This window comes from Drosophila elegans, unplaced genomic scaffold (genome assembly GCF_018152505.1).
Source record: "Drosophila elegans isolate 14027-0461.03 unplaced genomic scaffold, ASM1815250v1 contig_814, whole genome shotgun sequence".
Lineage (NCBI taxonomy): Eukaryota > Metazoa > Arthropoda > Insecta > Diptera > Drosophilidae > Drosophila > Drosophila elegans.
The window spans coordinates 1,017,777-1,036,400 of record NW_024546167.1 but is presented as its reverse complement, the minus strand read 5'-3'; the positions used below and the strand labels follow the sequence as shown (position 1 = coordinate 1,036,400).

The window sequence follows — 18,624 nt, the reverse complement described above, 5'->3', positions numbered from 1 at the left end:
AGTTAATGTTAAAGTTGTGATCAATTTTGGCTAATGCTTTGGGTATTCGTCTTGGGTTAATGTAAATATGAGGCTACGGCTTACAAATGTAGATTTAAAAGATCATTTGTAAAAAACTTACACTTAATAAGGATGAAATTTGAAAAATTATATATTTATTTTGAGCACTACATAGAGCAAATTAAAATAGAACAGGAATATGGAAGATAAGCTAACAGGGAAGACTTGTTTAAGGCACAGTATAACAGTTCTATATTACATTTACACTACGTTTTCCCTTAATACAATACAATTTCTTTAAGTTCGTTGTTTGGATTTTGTACGTCATTTAAAAATATAGTTAAGAAAACCAGTATCGAAATTAGCACAGAGAAGAGTGTGGGTATTAAATGGGTTCGATTGTTAGTTGTGTCGAGCCCAGGAACAGTGTTATACATGTAGCATATGGAAAATATACGTTGTCTAATACTTACACACAGTATTGTTACACTTGGATTAAGGTTTTGAAATTGTGTGTAGTTAAGGATATCACAGGTGCTCTCAAGTGTATAAAAAATAGCTTTATAGCAGTTTTGTGTCTGTGTGTGTTTTTGTGTGCGTAGAGATACGGTGTGTGTTTGTGCATTTAGTGGACAGTTTAGCTACTTAATTGCTCTGCCTCTATGCTGCTTTGGATTTTTGTTAATCAGATTCAATGGACACGCCGCTAAAAAATATAATTATTCATCAAATTGTTTTCCAATATTGTTTGTTGTTAGTTTTGTAAAGTTTTAAGTTCGGATTTGGTTTCGGGCTTTTTTGGTGCACTTCAGGCATCGTTATTTTTTAAGAAATTGCATTGCATTGGCGAGGGTTGGGTTATATAATTGGACAAAAGGATATGCTCAATCATGTTACATAAAAATTGTTACATAAAACAAACACACACATATAAGACGTAAAAGCAATATGCAAAGACAACAAATTTGATGTGAAATTAAAAAAGTGGGGTGTTATATAAACATTACACTACCGTTTTAGGGTTGTCTACAACTTTTAATAAACTGTTATACAACAAAAGCAAAACGCAAATCAATAAAACTGCAAACAAAGTTATAACAATTTCAGCAGCCCAGCATAATTTTTTGAATGCAGAAAATGAATGCCTGGCACTGAATCAACCGATCACCAATTAACAACATCCTAATTTCATTGTTATATACAGTGGAGAATAGGTCGAAATTTGTGGGTCCAGTTTAGAAATCTGTGTTGAGTGAGTTGTGCGAAGAAGAATGAAGTCAAAACCAATTGCAAGACTATTAGTCACCGAATTTGATTTAATTGCATTAAAATAATTCCAGCTGAGATGAAAGGAGAGATCGCTGGCAAAGTTGAACCTACAAGGACTGACTGACTGTTACTCTACAATGATATGCTCTGATCTGTGGCTCTACAGTATACAGTAAAGATATTTCGTATATAAATTTGGTGTGGTTAGTATTAAGAGCTAAAATATGTATCCTATTATATGTGGTAGTTTAGCATTGTCTCTTGGTTCACAGAGTTCGAAATTCGTTAATGGCCGGTTTAGATTTTTCAAGACATTTTGATTCGGTTTCGGTTAAGCTTATTACTTTGGGCAGTACGTATATGTGGCGCTATCCTCCGATCTCGGGGAGGTTGGCGTCGAGTTAGTCGCACTTGCAGATGTTGTTTCTGTTGAATTGTTGGTGTTGTTGTTGTTGGTTGATGTGGTTGTTGTATTTATTGTAGTTGTTGTTGTTGTTGTTGAAGTACAAGTAGAAGTAGAAGGAGGTGGAGGAGAAGGAGTTGTGAACGTGGCTGACACTAGTAAATTAGTTGTTCCCGAACTAAATTGCAAAATTCTACTGGGTCTGCGTCCAGTTGCAATGAGTCTGTAAAATAATCATCACAATAAAAGACACAGACGAGGCTCAACCACAAGATATCCACAAACAAAATAATGATTTTTGGCAGTAAAACATTTATTTTTAAGCAGCGTTTTTTTTTACTTTGCGGAAAAAGGTGCAACTAAGGGCAATTTAAGGGGATATATCTATATTATGGCGGGAAAAAGGTCGCAGTAATGCGGTATGAAATTCTTTTAAGAAACTTTAAGGATAAAAAAATAAAAGTATTCTGCAACTCGATTGAAGAAGAAGGCGTTTTTGTAAGGCTAACAAACTAAATTTGGTTAAATTTAAAAATTGTTCACAAGGAATCCTTTTTGAAATGTTGATATTTCAAAATCAATTGAAAAGCCAGATCAAAATGTTAACAAATGTCTTTAGATACATGGAACAAACTCGCATGCAGAAAAATTGTGTAAAAAATAATATTAAAATGATTTTATTTCTTTAGATTATAATGATTAGGCTAAAAAAAATTATTAAAAAATGAAAATACGTAACTTAGCTTCTAAATAATGTACAAAATGTTAAAGACACAAGATAACGAAACAAAATGTTTACAATATTAGTAAGCTATTTCAAAAACAAGCGTTAAATGAAGAAACTTTTAACTGAAATGGGTTTTAAGCTAGGACTTTAGTTTCGGAATTAAGTTAAAATTTGTAGTACTTTACAGGTCTTTTAGCAGGTCTTTGGATAAAACAAAATTAATGAAGAAAATCATACCAAAATAATACTGGTTGTATCATTTAACATTCCTTAAAGTTTCCCTATAAATATTTATATTATTTAAGATATGGTTAATATATCTAAAAATATTTTTTAAGGACCCATTTGCCAAAAAAAAAATAAAGTCATATCAATAAATATTTCTAGAAGAATTGTTTAAGGTTTATTTATATTCAGTGCTTTGATTATTAGAAACAATATCCCCCTGCTTAATAGTTAAAGTTAAGGTTTTTAAATTTGACTATAACATTTCTAAAAGACCCATTTCAGTCAGAAAAAAAAACACAAAAACACTAGATGAGTATCAATGAACATAGACAAAACAGTAAGGTGTGTAGTTTTTTGGGTGTCTGACCAAGTGGACACGGAACTTACCCGCTCAGCTCCAGCATGGAGCCCCTGCGCACATTACGCCGGTGACTGGCCGTGACCGGAAACGGGCCGGAGTGACCATCCGAACCGAGCTGATGGGCTCCGGCACCCAGCGAACCGGACGATATCGACTGGGAGCGCTTGTCCAGCCGCGGATTGTGCATCGATGTCGACGGAGCGTTGGGCGCTTGGGTGGAAATGGGCACAACCATCGGATCCACGGAGCCACTGGCGGCGGTGTCCACGGCCCCTGTGCTGCCGATGCCAACGCTTCCGGCCTTCGAACTGGAACTCTCACGCCGGAAGAGACCTATGACGGACTTGGGCTGTTTAGGCTTGTTTATACCACCTTTTATGCGGGTTCGTTGGGCGCGTTATCAGAGGGTTTTTTTTTTACAGGGTGTTCGTATGGTGTGTGGTGTGTGGTGTTTGGTGTGGAGCGTGGATGGCAGGTGTTGTGGAGTGGAGTGGGCAACAGTTACCGAGGGAAAACAATGCGGGGGAAAAGAGAGAAAGAACAAACAGAAAAGTTAAGGAAAATCCCAACGAAATCAACAACAAATCAGTAAACACACAAAAAGTAGAGTGCAAATTTTGCCATCGAAAATCTTTTACCATTATTTTTTTCTTTTGTGCTTTTAAATACAATCGAGTAAAATATATACATTTATAGGAATATACAGTCAGATCGATATATACACAAATTTGCTTGGGGTATACACAGAGAAAAAATGTTATTTTTAAATTTTTTAAACGTATGCAACTTTTGGAAAATAAGTTCATTACAGTATATAAATATTTTCAAATTTGGTTGTGTACTTTGATTTTTAAAAATTTTTATTTGTTGACAAGTTAAAATTATTTACAATTAACTACAAAAATGTTTATCTGATTTTTCTCTGTGCAACCGGAGCTGTTTTTTGCCAATTCACAAAACAGTAATCAACCAAGGACATGAATATTCAATATAGAAAGAACAGCCACAGGAGAGCCCCCCAATAACCATTCGGAAATTGTTGTGTGATTGTCGGAAAACTCATTTCCCATTCCCGCCAGCTATTATCCTGAAACGCTTTCACCGAGTTCTGTATCTGCATACATTACCTAGGAATGTTGCACTGGGGGAATTGTAGGCCAAGTACTCCTTGTTCGAGGCCCAAGCCGGGAACTCATTCTGCTGCACTGCATCCGTGCATTCGTCACCCTGGCGTTTCCACGGCAGCTGGGATTCCGTGGCGGTGGGCGTGGCCACACGCCTCTCTCCGTCGGATTCGCGGGACAAATTGCGATCCTCTTCGGGAATGGGATGCTCGGCCACTATATTGCAAATAAAAATATGAAAAAATATAAATACACTTTGAAATTATCATCTTTGATGGAATAATCATTCTATTGGCTTCGCTTGGGCATGCAGCATACAGTTTTCAACTGCAGTGTTCGCTCTTTAGCAGCTCGATTGCTTTTGTGAAAAGCCGATTCGGGATATATCGTCAACAAGTTCGAAACATAAGCGCAGTTGATGGAAGAGGAACACAGTCAAGAGGGCAAAAGACAAACAAAGTGCGCTCAACTCAAGATAAAATCAGAAATCACTTAAAAAAAAAATAAGGAAAACCTATAGTCTTCTCATCACAAAAGGGCCGTCTCATATTTAAACTTTTTTAAGCTTCTGATTAATTGTAAGGTTTTTTCTTATTCAATTAAATAGTATGGTATATTTCCTAATTCCATAATTAGGAAAACGTTTGATAGAACCACAGAATTGAAATTGTCGTAAATACATTCGTATAAACAGAATTGAAATTGTCGTAAATACATTCGTATAAATAGTTTAACTTTAAATCGAGACATTTAGATTTTCCATTATTTTATGCATTTTAAAGGGTCTTAAAACTAAAATTAAGAAAACCATTTTTAAAAAAATAAAGCACAAAATTTGGTCATGCACAAAAATGCCATGCTTTGTTTCGATGTTTCATCATTTTTTGTTTCGATAGATTTTTCACGAATAAATCTTTAATTTGAAGTGTCTTTTCAAATTGGCTTTAAGTAAGTTAATGAATAAGTAAAATGCAGGTAATTTCGAGCTTTGGCAATAGAAAATTTTAACTGCATTCGAGGACTAGAATTATCTACCAATCAATGGCATTTGCCGTCTACGAGCAATTTTACGTTAACGACGCACGAACACAATGTAATGATAACTAATTAGATGGGCAGCTACATCTAGGCAACACTTAGCATGGCTAATAGTTTTGGGGCGGGGGTGGAAATCGAGTTAAGAAAATAATAGTATTAGGCACTAAATGATTAACTTAAATTGTTCAACTCAACGGAAAATCGACCAAATCGCGCAAAGTGCTGAGCACAAAATACGATTGATTTAACTAAGCGTATGGCGCTCTATTGACGAGTTAATGACTGCTTTTATATGAGTTCTAAATACACGGAATGCTGCGTAATGTAGTATTGTAAATGTGTGAAAATTAATGGTTTGGTGTTCCCTAAAATGTACAGCAAATTGTATGGCTTAAAATTTAACTTGATTTCAGGGAAAAGCTGTCATAAGTTATCACTACCTATTTTACAGATACCTTTTGCCAAGTGGCAAATGTATAGATCATTACAGAAACATTTTTTTTATTTGATTTCTACAAAATTGTATTTTTAAATTGACTTGCATTTGAAACTGCAAAAATAGTACTAGACTTTGTAAAATAATTTTATTTGGTATTTTTATAGGTAAGACTTTAATGGGAAACTATATAAGATTGAAGTATCTTAAAATTGAAATATACGTTCTGAACATCAACATGATGCGAAGCATGTAAATGAGTGAGAAGTGAGCTATGTTAGCATTCAAACGGATTTTTGTAGATGTCGTTGCTGTTTCGCTGTTTGTTTGTGGGTGGAATGATTGGTCTGGAAATGATGTCTTTTACCAATGCTCTGGTATGAACGATCCCGTCGCCACGGCAATATCAATTCGGCGGCCGTGGGCCCAACAGTCTGGTCCGGCGAATCTAGATCTGTTTCCGGACTGTCGTCAACCCTGGGCGCATAATGCTGGACGACGATACGCGCCTTGGAGGCATCGAAACCCGGCAGGTTTTGGATGTGGGCTATCAGGGAATTGTTATTGGCGCGATCCGAGTCAGCTAATCGTAATTTGTTTTTTTTTTTTTCAGTTCAGTTCATTTCATTTCATTTCATTTATTTGCGCCCAGCAACATTTTATTGGTTTGTGTTTTGGTTTTTTTTTTTTTGAAGTGATTTGTTTTTCGAAATAATTGGGAAGGCATAAAACAAGAAAAAATATGTAGAAAGTTCGTTGTTATAGCTTTTATTAGGTTCTCCTTAGGAGGTAGGATAAAAACAAATGCAAAAGTACAACAAGAAATTAAAACGAGAAAAACGGAAAATGAACAGGACTAGCAAAGCTTTCTTTGAAAACGTAATATAATCGTTTGTTTAAAAACAATTGTGTTATTTAAGTATCATTAATTATAGGTACCTACTACAGAAACTTTGTTCAGCTACTCAACTAATCGATTCATGTACAAATACTTTTAAAACGTTTTGAAGATTCCTTTCATTTCAGGCAAAAAAAAAAACAGATACGATTATTTAATTGATGGCATTTTTGTGTGAACAAAACAAACACAAGGTGGGCAACAACCAGGATATGGAAATTATCAGGTATTGCCATATGACTGCTGATTATGTATAGAAAACTGGCCAACAGAGCCGCAGAGAAACAAAGATATATGTGGAGAGGAGGACAGTTAACCATCCTAGGGGCTGCCTATGCTCAGTGTAGACAACCTCCTCTTAACTCAAATGTTAGTTACGGAAAATAAAAATTGGTTAAGAAATACGAATGGTTGGCGGTAAAGTAATGAGAACACTTACGTGATGACTTGGCGGTGAAGGTCAGGCCATCATCCCAATCGTCGCTGGGGCCAACAACATTGATCTCGTTGGGATTCTGTTGGCACTCCTCGGCTGTTTCATTAAGCACATTGTTAATATAGTCTTTAAATGGTTCGAGTTGGATTAACAAATAAATGGGCACAGGCAGTACAATTATGTATGTGTGTTGCAGGTTGGGTTATAGTTTTCGATTAGTGCACAATTTTGGTTTCGGTTTTTTTTTTTGGCCAATTGAGTGTGTGTTTTTTTTATTTTTTTGGCATCAGTAGTTAGGAAGAGCGATGCAGGGAAGAAAGAGAAGGATTCAGTTGAAATCAATTAAGTTACCAATTAAATACCAATTTTTAAGATTTTGGTTATGGTTTTTGTAGAAGTTTGTAAGGTATTTAGCTCTAAATGAAATACATATGACTAACTTGATAGCTGTACCTTGCAAACTACTTTATAAAATTAGTATTCAATTTGGAAAATTAAATTAAAAATTGGGTTTTAGTAGAGTGCTCTAAATGAGAGATAATTAAAATAAAAGGTTTAGTGAGTTAGGTACGTATGACGCATGAAACTGTGTTTTAAACTTAAAATTCACTACACTTTTCACTACAAACAAAGAATCGTATAAAAGTAGACAGCGGATGATTTTTTAAAAAACATTTAAATAAAATTTCTTACGCTGTCTGATCAGATCATTGTACAAGGAAAACTTAAAGAAAATAACATTAAAATAATTCTACGAATTGATTTAAGATAAACTCTATGGACATTGTTTCGACTCGAACAAATTACTGTTTGATTGTTTAAAAATTTGTTGCTGATTTTAGCGTCATTTACCTATTTCTAATCTACGATATTTATTAAGTGAATTGTGAGTATGTCTTTTTCTGTAAGATTTTTTTCGTGAATGGTTTGAACTCGATTCCGTACCATTGGTGAGCTGCTTGGTGGTGCCGTTCTGTTGGAAATCGTGGAACGAGACATGATTCTGCTTAACGTTCTCCTTGGCCTCCTGTGGATAATGGGTATATCCATTAAAATAGGATTCTTGTGGAAGAAGTTTTCGAGATCCCTCACCTTATTGCTGGCCCCACGTTTGCTGCGTTTGTGATGTTTGCGATCATTGAACATGCGTCTAAAGTTCATTTGCATTTTGTAATTGACCTGCAAGAGAGTAAAGATTTATTTAAAATGACTTTAGTTATTGAAAATTGACAGAGGAAAGTTGCTGGTGTTTTGGGTGGACAGGTACTCACCTGGGTTGACAAATCTCTGTCATCTACTGCGTGTCGGCTATAACTAAGACGACGGTGCTGTAAAAACATTGATGGAGCAAAATAAGTTTCGAAATCATAAAATGCCAGCACAATGATGTAAGTAGAGAGATGTAGCCTTGCAATTACAACAATTGCAGGACAAGACAGTTACAGTTAAATAAGTAATATAAAAAGTACGATTAATTGCTTTTAACTAACATAACCATGAACTGATTTAGTGTAAACGACTTTCCACAAACATTTTTACATCTTATGAGTATAGATTAACATTTATCAAGTGCTGAGCCTAGATTCGAGATTCTTCCCAAATATTTTCGATTTACGATACATAATTGTGAACACAACAAATATTGGCAAACAAAATTTGTGTTTCAGATGTGTTATAGGTTTTGGGTTGGACAATGGGAATAAAGGAAATATAAGGCTTTTGGAAAAAAATAAAAAAAAAAAATTAAAAGAACTTTGGAATATCATAGATATTATTTGTGTGATTTAGTTTATAATTAAAATAAAATACATTCAGGTTTAAATTTTACACATTTCATTGAATTTTATTTAAGGTGAAATAAGTGAATTAAATAATTTAATTGAGTTAATTGTAAGTGTTAAACATTTACACTAGGCATTGGCAAGAAAAAGTAGTAGATATATTTTGGAATGTATAGAGTAGTTTATTTAAAATGTTACTGAGTTTCTCAAAATAAAGCTATAAAAACCACTATTGTTATTTTGTACAATTTTTTAAAGTTTTAATTAAGTCTTTTTTAATGATGAATAACATACAAAATGTATATCTCTATAAAACCTCAAATTGTTTAAAATATCATTTAATTTTTACTTTGGAATTAGTTAATTGTGATTTCAGAATTAATTTACACTTAAAAAAAAAAGTGTATACATATATTTTGCTGTTTGGATCATATGCTATCAAATTCTACAAAGTTAAAAAGTGTATCGTTTGTTAAATATTTGCATCCTAGAAATGACTAATTCGTCAAATAAAAATGGTGTATTTTATAGTTTCTTTTACACAAAGAGCTTTGCAGCTCTGCAAGCCATTTATGGTAAATTAGTTTAGCATAATTTATGGGTTATTTTAATATATTAAAACACCAATTAGAAGACACATTTAGAAATTTTGCAGACAAAAAGTACAGACACACAACGTTTAATAACATTTAACAAAGTAGTTTTCATTAGTTAATTCGAAAGGAGTTTATCAAAATTAACCAAATTAATTAGAACAAAACCCAAAGAACCAATTTATTCGTACCATTTGTATTGAGGCCTGTATCACGATAATAAAATTTTGTATTTTTAATTTGTTAGGCACACGAAAGTTTGAAGCGGTTTTGATTTATTTTAACACGTTGTTGAGAAGATCATGTTGAGTATCGAAACAACGGGAAAGAAATTAAATAAACGATTAATCACAAATATATCTATATAGTCAGCCATAAATATTTATATTCAGAGCCAAAAGCGTAGAGTGTAAGAAAACTAAATGCCCAAAGTACAGAACGGAACAGAGAAGTCAAATGTGAAGTTACATAATAACTTGACAAAGAGACTCTTAAGTGGGTATTATTATAGAGCGAAAAGGTGATAATATAGATTGACAGATATAATATAAATTATATAATTAAATAAATAACTTTTGGGCAGGTGATATTCTTGGGGCTATTTAAAGTTAAAACTGTTTGCTATAGAAATTCCAACCAAGAGTTGATTAATACAAAACGTGAGTTGGAAACGGAAAGGCAAATACGGAAAGTCGATACATACCCTTCTATAAGGCTTCAGTTCTTCGGCCAACAGATGATGGATCCTGGCATCAGTCAGATCCTTCTTGGATGGATTATAATCCAGCTCAGCCATGTCCAGATTACGCGAACAGGTATTGTCTAGATTTGTCAGACTGGGACTAAAGAACGTATCAAACGGGCATCAGTATCTTATGGGTCATAAAGGTTTTTACTTAAAGCGAAAACCAAAGAAGTGGTTAAACGAATTTTAGATATATGAAGAAATAGAAAGATAGGTCTATGAGAGGTTCCACAAAATTTTGATTTACAAATCTCTGTGATCCCCCCGTGCTTGTGTTCAGTTTGTTAGTGGCCAATTTGGTTTAACTAAAGTTTTTGTGCAAATGCATGCTAAATTTGGGGTAAATTATTAACTACATCAATTTCGAATTTATTCGTACTCATGCAATATACGAGATAATTTCGGTGTGAGTACAGGCAAGATATCGTTCGATCCAAAATTCGTTTACCAGGTGGTGTATATGGTTGGCGGTGCCCACCTGCCCCCAATATAGTTATTGGTATAATTCCGGAACAGGGCGCTCATCGATTCGGTGCCCGTCATCTGGCCAATGGTGGATGGATTCCGCCTCATCACCTCCATGGCATCGCGCATTGTCAGTTTGGAGTACGTCTCAATGATCTTCGGTTCAGCGCCCTAAATTGGAATCGAAAAAAAATAATAAATCGACTAAGTTTGACTTGAGCTTTATTAATTCTCTTATTACTAAATAATGTATTCGCTCTGCTTTGTTATGTTTATGCTTGAATTACGGCGCTGCCTTCGTCGCTTTTCATCTGCATTCTTGTTTAACGCTCGCTCATAACTTTGCATGGGAATATGGTCCAATAAATGCATTTCATTAATTTCCTAAGTGGCAGTTTAGGTTTTGGTTTAGAGTTTCCCACTTGTAGATATATATCTAACCCAATCACCCCAAATAATTTCATACAATACCTTGAGATCTCTGATCAACAGCGGGCGAATGAAGCGATTGTCGAAACGCTTGAACTTATCACGCACATTATAGTTTCCTGTCTTGCCCACAATATCCTCAATGCCCGCCATCAAGTGATCCATAAACTAAGGGCAAATCAAAGGGAGTAAGTATATGGATATATATTTCTTAGCAATAGATAGATGACCGACCCTCTCATGAATGCGCTCGTTCATGGTTGGCTTGCGTTTGTTGGCCCGCTTCACATTGAGGATCTTGACCAGCGGCTTGATGGTGATGCCTTGCAGGAAGACAGTAAAGTAAATCACAGCTATCGTGGTGGTAACAAACATGTTCTTCTGCTTGACCACATTCTCGTCGACCAGCAGCACCAGGGCAAAGGCCACAGCACCACGCAATCCGCCGTAGGACATCACAAACTGATCCACCCTGGATAATTTGTGCAGGCGGAAGCGATTTGCTAGGGCCGAAAGCAAAATGACACCTAAAACGATAGTGATATTGTGGTATTCAAATACATTCATTGGTTTAATAATATTATAAATATATATTTACCAAGAACACGAAACACAGAGCAAAAGGCAATGGTCAGCACCACAAACCACGTATTCCATACGTGCATATTGTTCACAGTGGCCACGCCCAGGAACATAAAGATAATGGTCTCCGCCGAACTGGACAACATCTTCAAGGCATATTTAACAGTCGTATGCGACTTTTGTGAGATATTCGATTCCACATAGTTCTTCATCGTTATACCACAGAAAGTGATGCTGTTCGGTAAATTAAATTATAAATTACATTATAAGAAAAAAGGGTTTTTCTTTAATAAAAACTCACGCTAAAATGCCGCTCATGTGAAAGATTTCCGCATTAAGATAGGCCAAGTAAGCCATTACAAATATGAAAATGGGTTCTATGACACGCACATGATCTGTGAATCGGGTCACCAGACCAGTTAGAAAGCCCCAGATGATGCCTGCAAAGAATAATTTGTATAAAAAACATTATTATTAACATAAAAATAAATATTTAAAAAAATGTAAGACTTAAATTAAAAAATCTTTCTAAATATAAAATCCAATTTTAAATCGTAAGGCAAAGCATGCTCATTAAATTTTAAATAACATGTGATAGAATATTTCTAACTATCTGTGAAATAGCTCAGAAAAGGTTGATTTATCAAAATCTAATTAAATTAGCAAAATAGATAGATGTGCTCACCTATGGCAGTGCCACCCAGTGCAACAACGAAGAAGGAACCCACACCGCTGGCAATGTCCTGGGCGATGATTTTATCCAAACCAATTTCATTGTAGGATTCCATCATGTGGTACATCACAACCTGGGGGGCAGTAGAATAAATATATAGCCATAAGTTCAGTTAACCATGCCGGGCACTTGTTGACTTAATTGCTACCCATATATCCAATCCAATCAATAAACCCATCTCACCGTAACGGCATCATTCAGCAAGGACTCGCCAAAGACGACAATGTACAGGATCTCGTTGACGTGTATCTCCTCGAATACGGCCAAAACAGCCACCGGATCCACGGCGGATATGAGGGAGGCAAACAGAAATACGTCCATCAGATTCGGCGTCTCGCCCTCCCCGTAAATGCCCATCCTTCCGCAGGCGTACAACGAGCCACCTTTCGAAGGGGAGGAGAAGAAAAAAAGAAGAAGGAAAATCAGAGGATGCAACGGGCATGTGATCTATTTGCAAGCCAACAATTTCCCAGAGTGCTTCTTGTACTCAATTAGATACTGGCCAATCGATGGCCGTTCGTTTGGCATTGACACTGCTGTTGCAGTTTGTTGCTCTCCAAATGCATATCCAAGTCACTTAAGTCAATTGATAAGTCTTCTCTCTTCCTGGAAATAATTGAATTTGCAACGACGCAAATTGAATGTTTGCAATAATATTGCTTGCTGGGCTCTTCAATAAGCACAATTAGTGGCATCAGTAGATAATGTAAGCTGCAAAAGCTTTCTAACGATTCCAATTGCTGATGACCATGTGTGTCGTTAATTATTTGTTTTTGAATTGTTTGAAAAGTGTAAATGTGCATTAGTCATATTATTCTTGCTATAAATATTACATTTACAACAGTCAGAAACAACTTAAAACTTAATGTTGTTATTAAAGAAATTGTTTTTCTACAAGCAATTCAACGATTAAATAAATATCTTTTGAAGTAGTATCCAGTGCAAAACAAATATTATTCAGCTTTGTTAGCTAGGGCTTATATAACAAGCCTCGAATGAATAATGGAAACGCAATTTTCACTTTTCCAAATGAATCGCGAGGGATAAGTTAACAGCGTTGTCCGCTCATTGTGATATGTAATCCAATTTGTTAAGCATAAGTAATTGGCAAGTCTGGATGTTTTTTGTTGGCGGGGTAACTGTGGCAACTCGAGCGTATATCCCGCCGATTCCGCTTGCGTTTTCGGTCATTCATCTAACCGACGTCTGCCACCCCGTTTTCCTGTCCCTTTTTCCTTTGTTATTGGAGCACTTCAACATCTGCGGTGGCAGCATCCACATCAATCGCATGTTTTTTGTTACACTCTGTGTAAATCACGACTAAGCGGTCATCTAGTAAAAGGCGTCGCCACGCCCCTCGCGTGCCGCTTAATTTATTGGCAGTGAAAAAAAGATATACGCCCCTCCGAATATTGTCTCTGTTTATTTAAGGTTACAACAAGGCGGCATTTTTTAAATGAATGTATGATTAAGCTTCTGTTTGCATCAGGTGTCTAATTGCTAGAGCTACTGACACCTTGTGTAATTGTCAACCATTTTGAAGCAAATCAAGTGAGACTAAGTATTGCGTATTTTATAAGACAGGAATAACGAATAAAACCTAAGAAACACTTTACTAATGGAAAACACACTTTAAAATGGAAAGAACAATAATTCTATAATTTTAGCTTTTTTTTTAACTTAATGGTAAGAAAAAACTTTATAAACTTTTACGTTCTAAACCAAAATTACTTTGTAAACAATAATATTGATTACAAATCAATAGATACTACATTAAAACATTGTGTGACATTAATAAATTAAGTTGACTTTACTCATGTATTAACCCCTGTGCAAACAAACAAATGAATATTGACCTCCCACAATCGATGAATCTAAACGACAACTTTTATTGTCCATTCTTCAGTTGATGGACAGAGATGGATAGGATTACCCAAGGCAACTAGTCGACCACCTTTGTTTACCTGGCCATCAAGTAGACGACAGGACTGGAACCGAACCGAATCAACATCTCGGATTACCCTACTCACCGATGGTGGCTATGTTGAAGATGGTTCCGACCACTGCCATTAGGAGGATGGTGCCCAGGTTGTCGAAGAACAATCGATTGGGCATAAAGTATCCGGCGTCCAGGATAATCGGTGGCAGCATATAAAAGAAGAAGGTGTTGGGGGTCAGCGGGGAGACGGCGACGTCGGTGCAAAAATAGAGCACCACCCCAATGACCACGCCCACGACAATCAGCAGGCACGACTCCGGAAATATTAGATGCAGTTTGGGCGTCATATGGAAACCTGAAAAACAATATGTAAATATAATATATAAACTACATACCATATTACTAGATAAACACAACGAAATTCAGCAACGCAATTGCCAGAATTTTGTGTGTGGTGGCACCAAAATATTTTCCTTAATTACAAAACGCCTGCCATAAAAGCGAAAATATTCCCAGATGATGGCAAATTTGCATGCAATTTCTAGGGGCTTTTGTTCTACATAGTGGTCCCCCCTCTCTAGTTTATACCCGATTTGCCCTTCATCCCCAGTTCGTTCCCCCTCTTTTGTTTCTGCCTTATTGACCCAGTCCTTTTACAAAATATTTTGGGTTCAAGAGCACAAAAAGGATGGATAATTATGCTTCGTAAACAAAGCCAAAATGGTGGGAAAAAATATTCGTTAAAAATGTAAGGACTCAATTTGCATTTTTGGTGCTTGGAATTTAATTAAGAAACTGATAGGAGCTTCCTCTAGTTTAGATATAAAATTCGACTTTTAGGTGAAACTTTAACAACTTTAAGAAATTAATAGATTATTAATCAATGTAACATTGACACTCATAAACAAAAAAAAAAAGAATTATTGGTTTTAAGGCTTTAAGTTTTTTGCAAGCCTACCCAGTTTTGGGAAAATTTTCCAAAATGTTTCACTTCTTATCTGGCAGTAAGCACTCTGGTTTATTTCCTTGTTAAGTGCCAAGCCGCCAAGCCTCTCACTTTACAATCGACCTTCCCAGTAGTTTGTTTTTGGCCAACATGGCATTGGCAATAAGTTTTCGCCTATTTTCAGGCCCTTATCCAATTGTAAAACGAAATTCCTGGCGTCCGCCCACTCGAAAATAGAAATTGAAATGGAACACACGGGGCCGAAAAAAAAAAGTTCCAGAGTCCTTGATGGGTGGAAAATGGATTTTCCCTTGCCTGAAGTCAAGGTTAGGGGCAGGGCCATAGATAAACCTGTCTGGCAGTGGTAAATTTCCGACATTGAGGGGCAAAAATAAATATGCGCAAACTAATAAACTCTCGAGAGACTTTAAAGTGGTTGAGAATCAAAGTAAATGATTAATGTACCGCCTTTGCGGCCCAATTGTTGCTTGGGGGCAGGGTCACGGCCCCATATCCTGGGGCTTGTTGCACAGATGCAACGTGGACTTATGCAATGTCCTTCGGCCAGGACTCGCACCCATACGCCCACACACAACGGTTACGTCGCCGACTTGACGCAAATCTGCTTGACGGCGTCGTTGTAGTCGTACGAATTACATAAACCATATTGATTTTGCCTGGCAACAGCAGAAGCAAAATAAACCAGACACCCACGCCCAGGAGCAGACACTGTGGCTTTGCTTCCACAGGAAAAGGATTCGTTACTGCTCCATAAAAACCACATTTTCCGCGTATTATGCACAAGGTAAAGCTTGTTGATTTTTGCTAATTGGCTGGTTAGTTAAAAAAAAGGATTTTTGTTGGGTTAAACTAGACAAAGTAGAATTTAAAATACATTTTTCTACCGCTGAATGCCTGATTTTAAAAAGAATTTATTTGCAAAGCAATACAAAAAAAATATATTTTGTTAAACCCTCAAATTAAAAACTTTATGCCAAAAATAAAATACAAGTTAAAGTTTCGTTGATCTTAAAAAAAATATAAGACTTTAATTTGGCTTGAAATAGTTTTAAAAATCAAACATTCTATCAGTTCAATACCTATGTTTTGATTATAATTAAACTATTTGTTTAAAAGGACACTGTTGTGCTGTAAGAACCTTTTTAATATGATTACTTTACTCACCGATTTTGGCTATACTGGCAGATAATATCCAGATTCCAATTATGAAAGGCGTCTTTACCCGAGCAAAATCCACGCTGGAGAGTGGATACCTTTCCATCTTGTGCGCTTCGCCGCCCTCCGCATCCTGGTCGCTGGATTTCAGTGCCTCCGAACGAGGCAATTTCGCCGATTGTGTTGGCTCCACACCCACATCCACGTCCATGGGCAGCTGTTTTGGGGCAGGAAGGAAGAGCGATATAACTCAGGCATTAGCAGTTTATAATTGGAAAACACTGGGGGCAAATTGATAAATGCACTGTGCACGAATATTTCCAATACCCGCAATAGCAAACATCAAATATTTACATGGTGTATAAACTGCGGATAATAAAATCCAGACCTGGTGGCTTGGGAATTAAGCGTTCGGAAACACGCCATCGAAAATTACAATCACTTCTATTAATGACGAACTCGTACACAAAAGAGTAAGGTTTTTGTTTTTTATACCCGTTACTCGTAGGGCAAAAGGTTATATTGTGTTCGTTGAAAAGTATGTAACAAGTAGAAGGATCAGGATCTATAGCCGAATCCGTCTGTATAAACGTCGAGATCCCGAAAACTACAAAAGCTAGAGATTTTGGATTCGGCATGTAGAATCTGCGCAAGTTTATTTCAAAACGGAGCCACGCCTACTCTAACGCCCACAAATCGCAAAACACTTTACACGTCTGTCAAATCGCTCTGAGGCATGACCGTAGGTATTGGACTCTGTGTGTGTGTTTCGGTCATATCTATCGGTAGACACAAAAATTTTCAAAATCGAGCTTATATTTTAGATGCTATGTGGTTTTGAAGTTCTCTAGCGCCCCTCTGCTGCTCTGCCGCTGCTCGACCACTTCTAATCTATGTCTATGCTGCACGACAGATGGCGCCACCTAACCCTCGATTGTTTTGTAGGAGGAATACTTAGTTTGAAGTTTATTGACTGAGTAACGGGTATCTAATAGTCGGAAAACTCGACTATTTTTTTCTGCGAATGAATCGTCAGCTTTTTCAATTCCTACACATAAATTCTGCTTGAAATGTTGATGTAGGTCAGTGAGCTAAGTGCTAGAATGTTGGATATGTGTCAGCCATTCAATGAATATTAAATTGCGTATTGTTGTTAATCAGATGTTTAATAGTTTAGACTTTTGTGCGCACAGAGCTTTAATAGTGACGTCAAAGTCATTGCTAATTAATTGGGGCTTCGCTCTCTTTCAATTATATCTATTTTTATGAATAAAGTAGTTTTCCAGAAAAAAATGGAATGAGTGATGGCAAGATACTCAATTAGTAAATCAATACTTTATTAGAATCATGATAAGAAATCAATGTGGTTGCGGCAGAGATCATTTTGTCGTGGGTTGTCTGAGAACTGTAATTCCGTCAGCAAGTTGTCACTTTTGACTACAATAAATTGTAGCAGCTCAAAAAATAAAAAAATCACATTACAAATAGTGAAGGGGAAATAACCATGGGGTTTGAGTGCTATTATATCATTTCTATTACGTTATAAATTGTCGAAACAAAAAGCAACGTATTTTTGTCTTCAGTTGCAGCTTTAAGGTTCCCACATAAACATGTCGATATTTCATCTGATATATGAGTGCTAATAGCTACAATTAAGACTATACTTTATGACACTATAGAGCAGCTTTTCAGATAAAAAGGGTTTACAAAGATTAACTTTGTCAAAAACTAATGATTTTTTTAAACATACTGAAACAAATATAGAATATACTCTATAAGTTAGAACTTTAATCTTTGATGTATTTTTAAGTTATTTGTCACAGTAATTTTACTGTGGTCGTAATTGCAATTGGCCATTCAATTGGATTGTGGATTGCGCAATTTGACATACTCACATTTAGTTGGGTGACTGCATCCTTGCCCGACGTCACGCCCACAGCGCTCGTGTTGGGCCGCCCCTGGACGAGTCCAAGGATCAGGACTAAGGCGCAGATAAGCAGCATCCTTTTGCCGAGAATCCCCCGCCAGTCGGATGTCCATTTTGTGCTGCGTGTTGCGGTTGCAGTTTGTGGTTCTAATCTTGTTTTGGTTTCATCTCTCGGTGGTTGAGCTTCTGCATCGATTTGTTTCGCAATCTCGGTATTAACTAACTCCAGGCGACTGGCTGCCTCTCTGGTAATTGTAATTGTATTTTGGGGGGGTAACTGAGTGCTGGAGGATGGGTTCCGCCTCCAGCAGGCTCTTCGGGCCAGATTCATTTGCTGTTGCAGCGCCGGAGTGGCACTGTCGTAATCCTGCTCCGTGCGATTGCTCAT

The 18,624-nt window shown here is 36.5% G+C and overlaps 1 protein-coding gene across 20 annotated transcripts in view; it reads right to left on the bottom strand.

The window, feature by feature from the left end:
• LOC108141790 (sodium/hydrogen exchanger 3) overlaps positions 1 to 18,624 on the bottom strand; it is a 21,268-nt gene extending 2,644 nt beyond the window's left edge. Inside the window, exons 1-20 of one of the 20 annotated variants that reach the window (XR_001774258.2) lie at positions 18,205 to 18,624; positions 16,319 to 16,526; positions 14,279 to 14,542; positions 12,432 to 12,631; positions 12,201 to 12,321; positions 11,817 to 11,955; positions 11,532 to 11,749; positions 11,168 to 11,460; positions 10,976 to 11,101; positions 10,488 to 10,675; positions 9,998 to 10,136; positions 9,486 to 9,500; positions 8,192 to 8,248; positions 8,013 to 8,099; positions 7,866 to 7,947; positions 6,924 to 7,046; positions 5,954 to 6,169; positions 4,116 to 4,328; positions 3,015 to 3,360; positions 474 to 706 (exon numbers count right to left, since the gene is read on the bottom strand). Coding sequence is in view for 18 of the 20 variants with exons in the window: in XM_017265325.2 (XP_017120814.1) it covers positions 1,610 to 1,895; positions 3,015 to 3,360; positions 4,116 to 4,328; positions 5,954 to 6,169; positions 6,924 to 7,046; positions 7,866 to 7,947; positions 8,013 to 8,099; positions 8,192 to 8,248; positions 9,486 to 9,500; positions 9,998 to 10,136; positions 10,488 to 10,675; positions 10,976 to 11,101; positions 11,168 to 11,460; positions 11,532 to 11,749; positions 11,817 to 11,955; positions 12,201 to 12,321; positions 12,432 to 12,631; positions 14,279 to 14,542; positions 16,319 to 16,526; positions 18,205 to 18,624 (3,741 nt within the window). In the remaining 2 variants the exon portion in view is untranslated. Of the gene's footprint in view, positions 1 to 473; positions 707 to 730; positions 1,896 to 3,014; positions 3,361 to 4,115; positions 4,329 to 5,953; positions 6,170 to 6,923; positions 7,047 to 7,772; positions 7,948 to 8,012; positions 8,100 to 8,191; positions 8,249 to 9,485; positions 9,501 to 9,997; positions 10,137 to 10,487; positions 10,676 to 10,975; positions 11,102 to 11,167; positions 11,461 to 11,531; positions 11,750 to 11,816; positions 11,956 to 12,200; positions 12,322 to 12,431; positions 12,632 to 14,278; positions 14,543 to 16,318; positions 16,527 to 18,204 lie in introns of those variants that run through there. The other 19 variants (XM_017265325.2, XR_001774259.2, XM_017265313.2 and 16 more) reach the window with 19 other exon arrangements.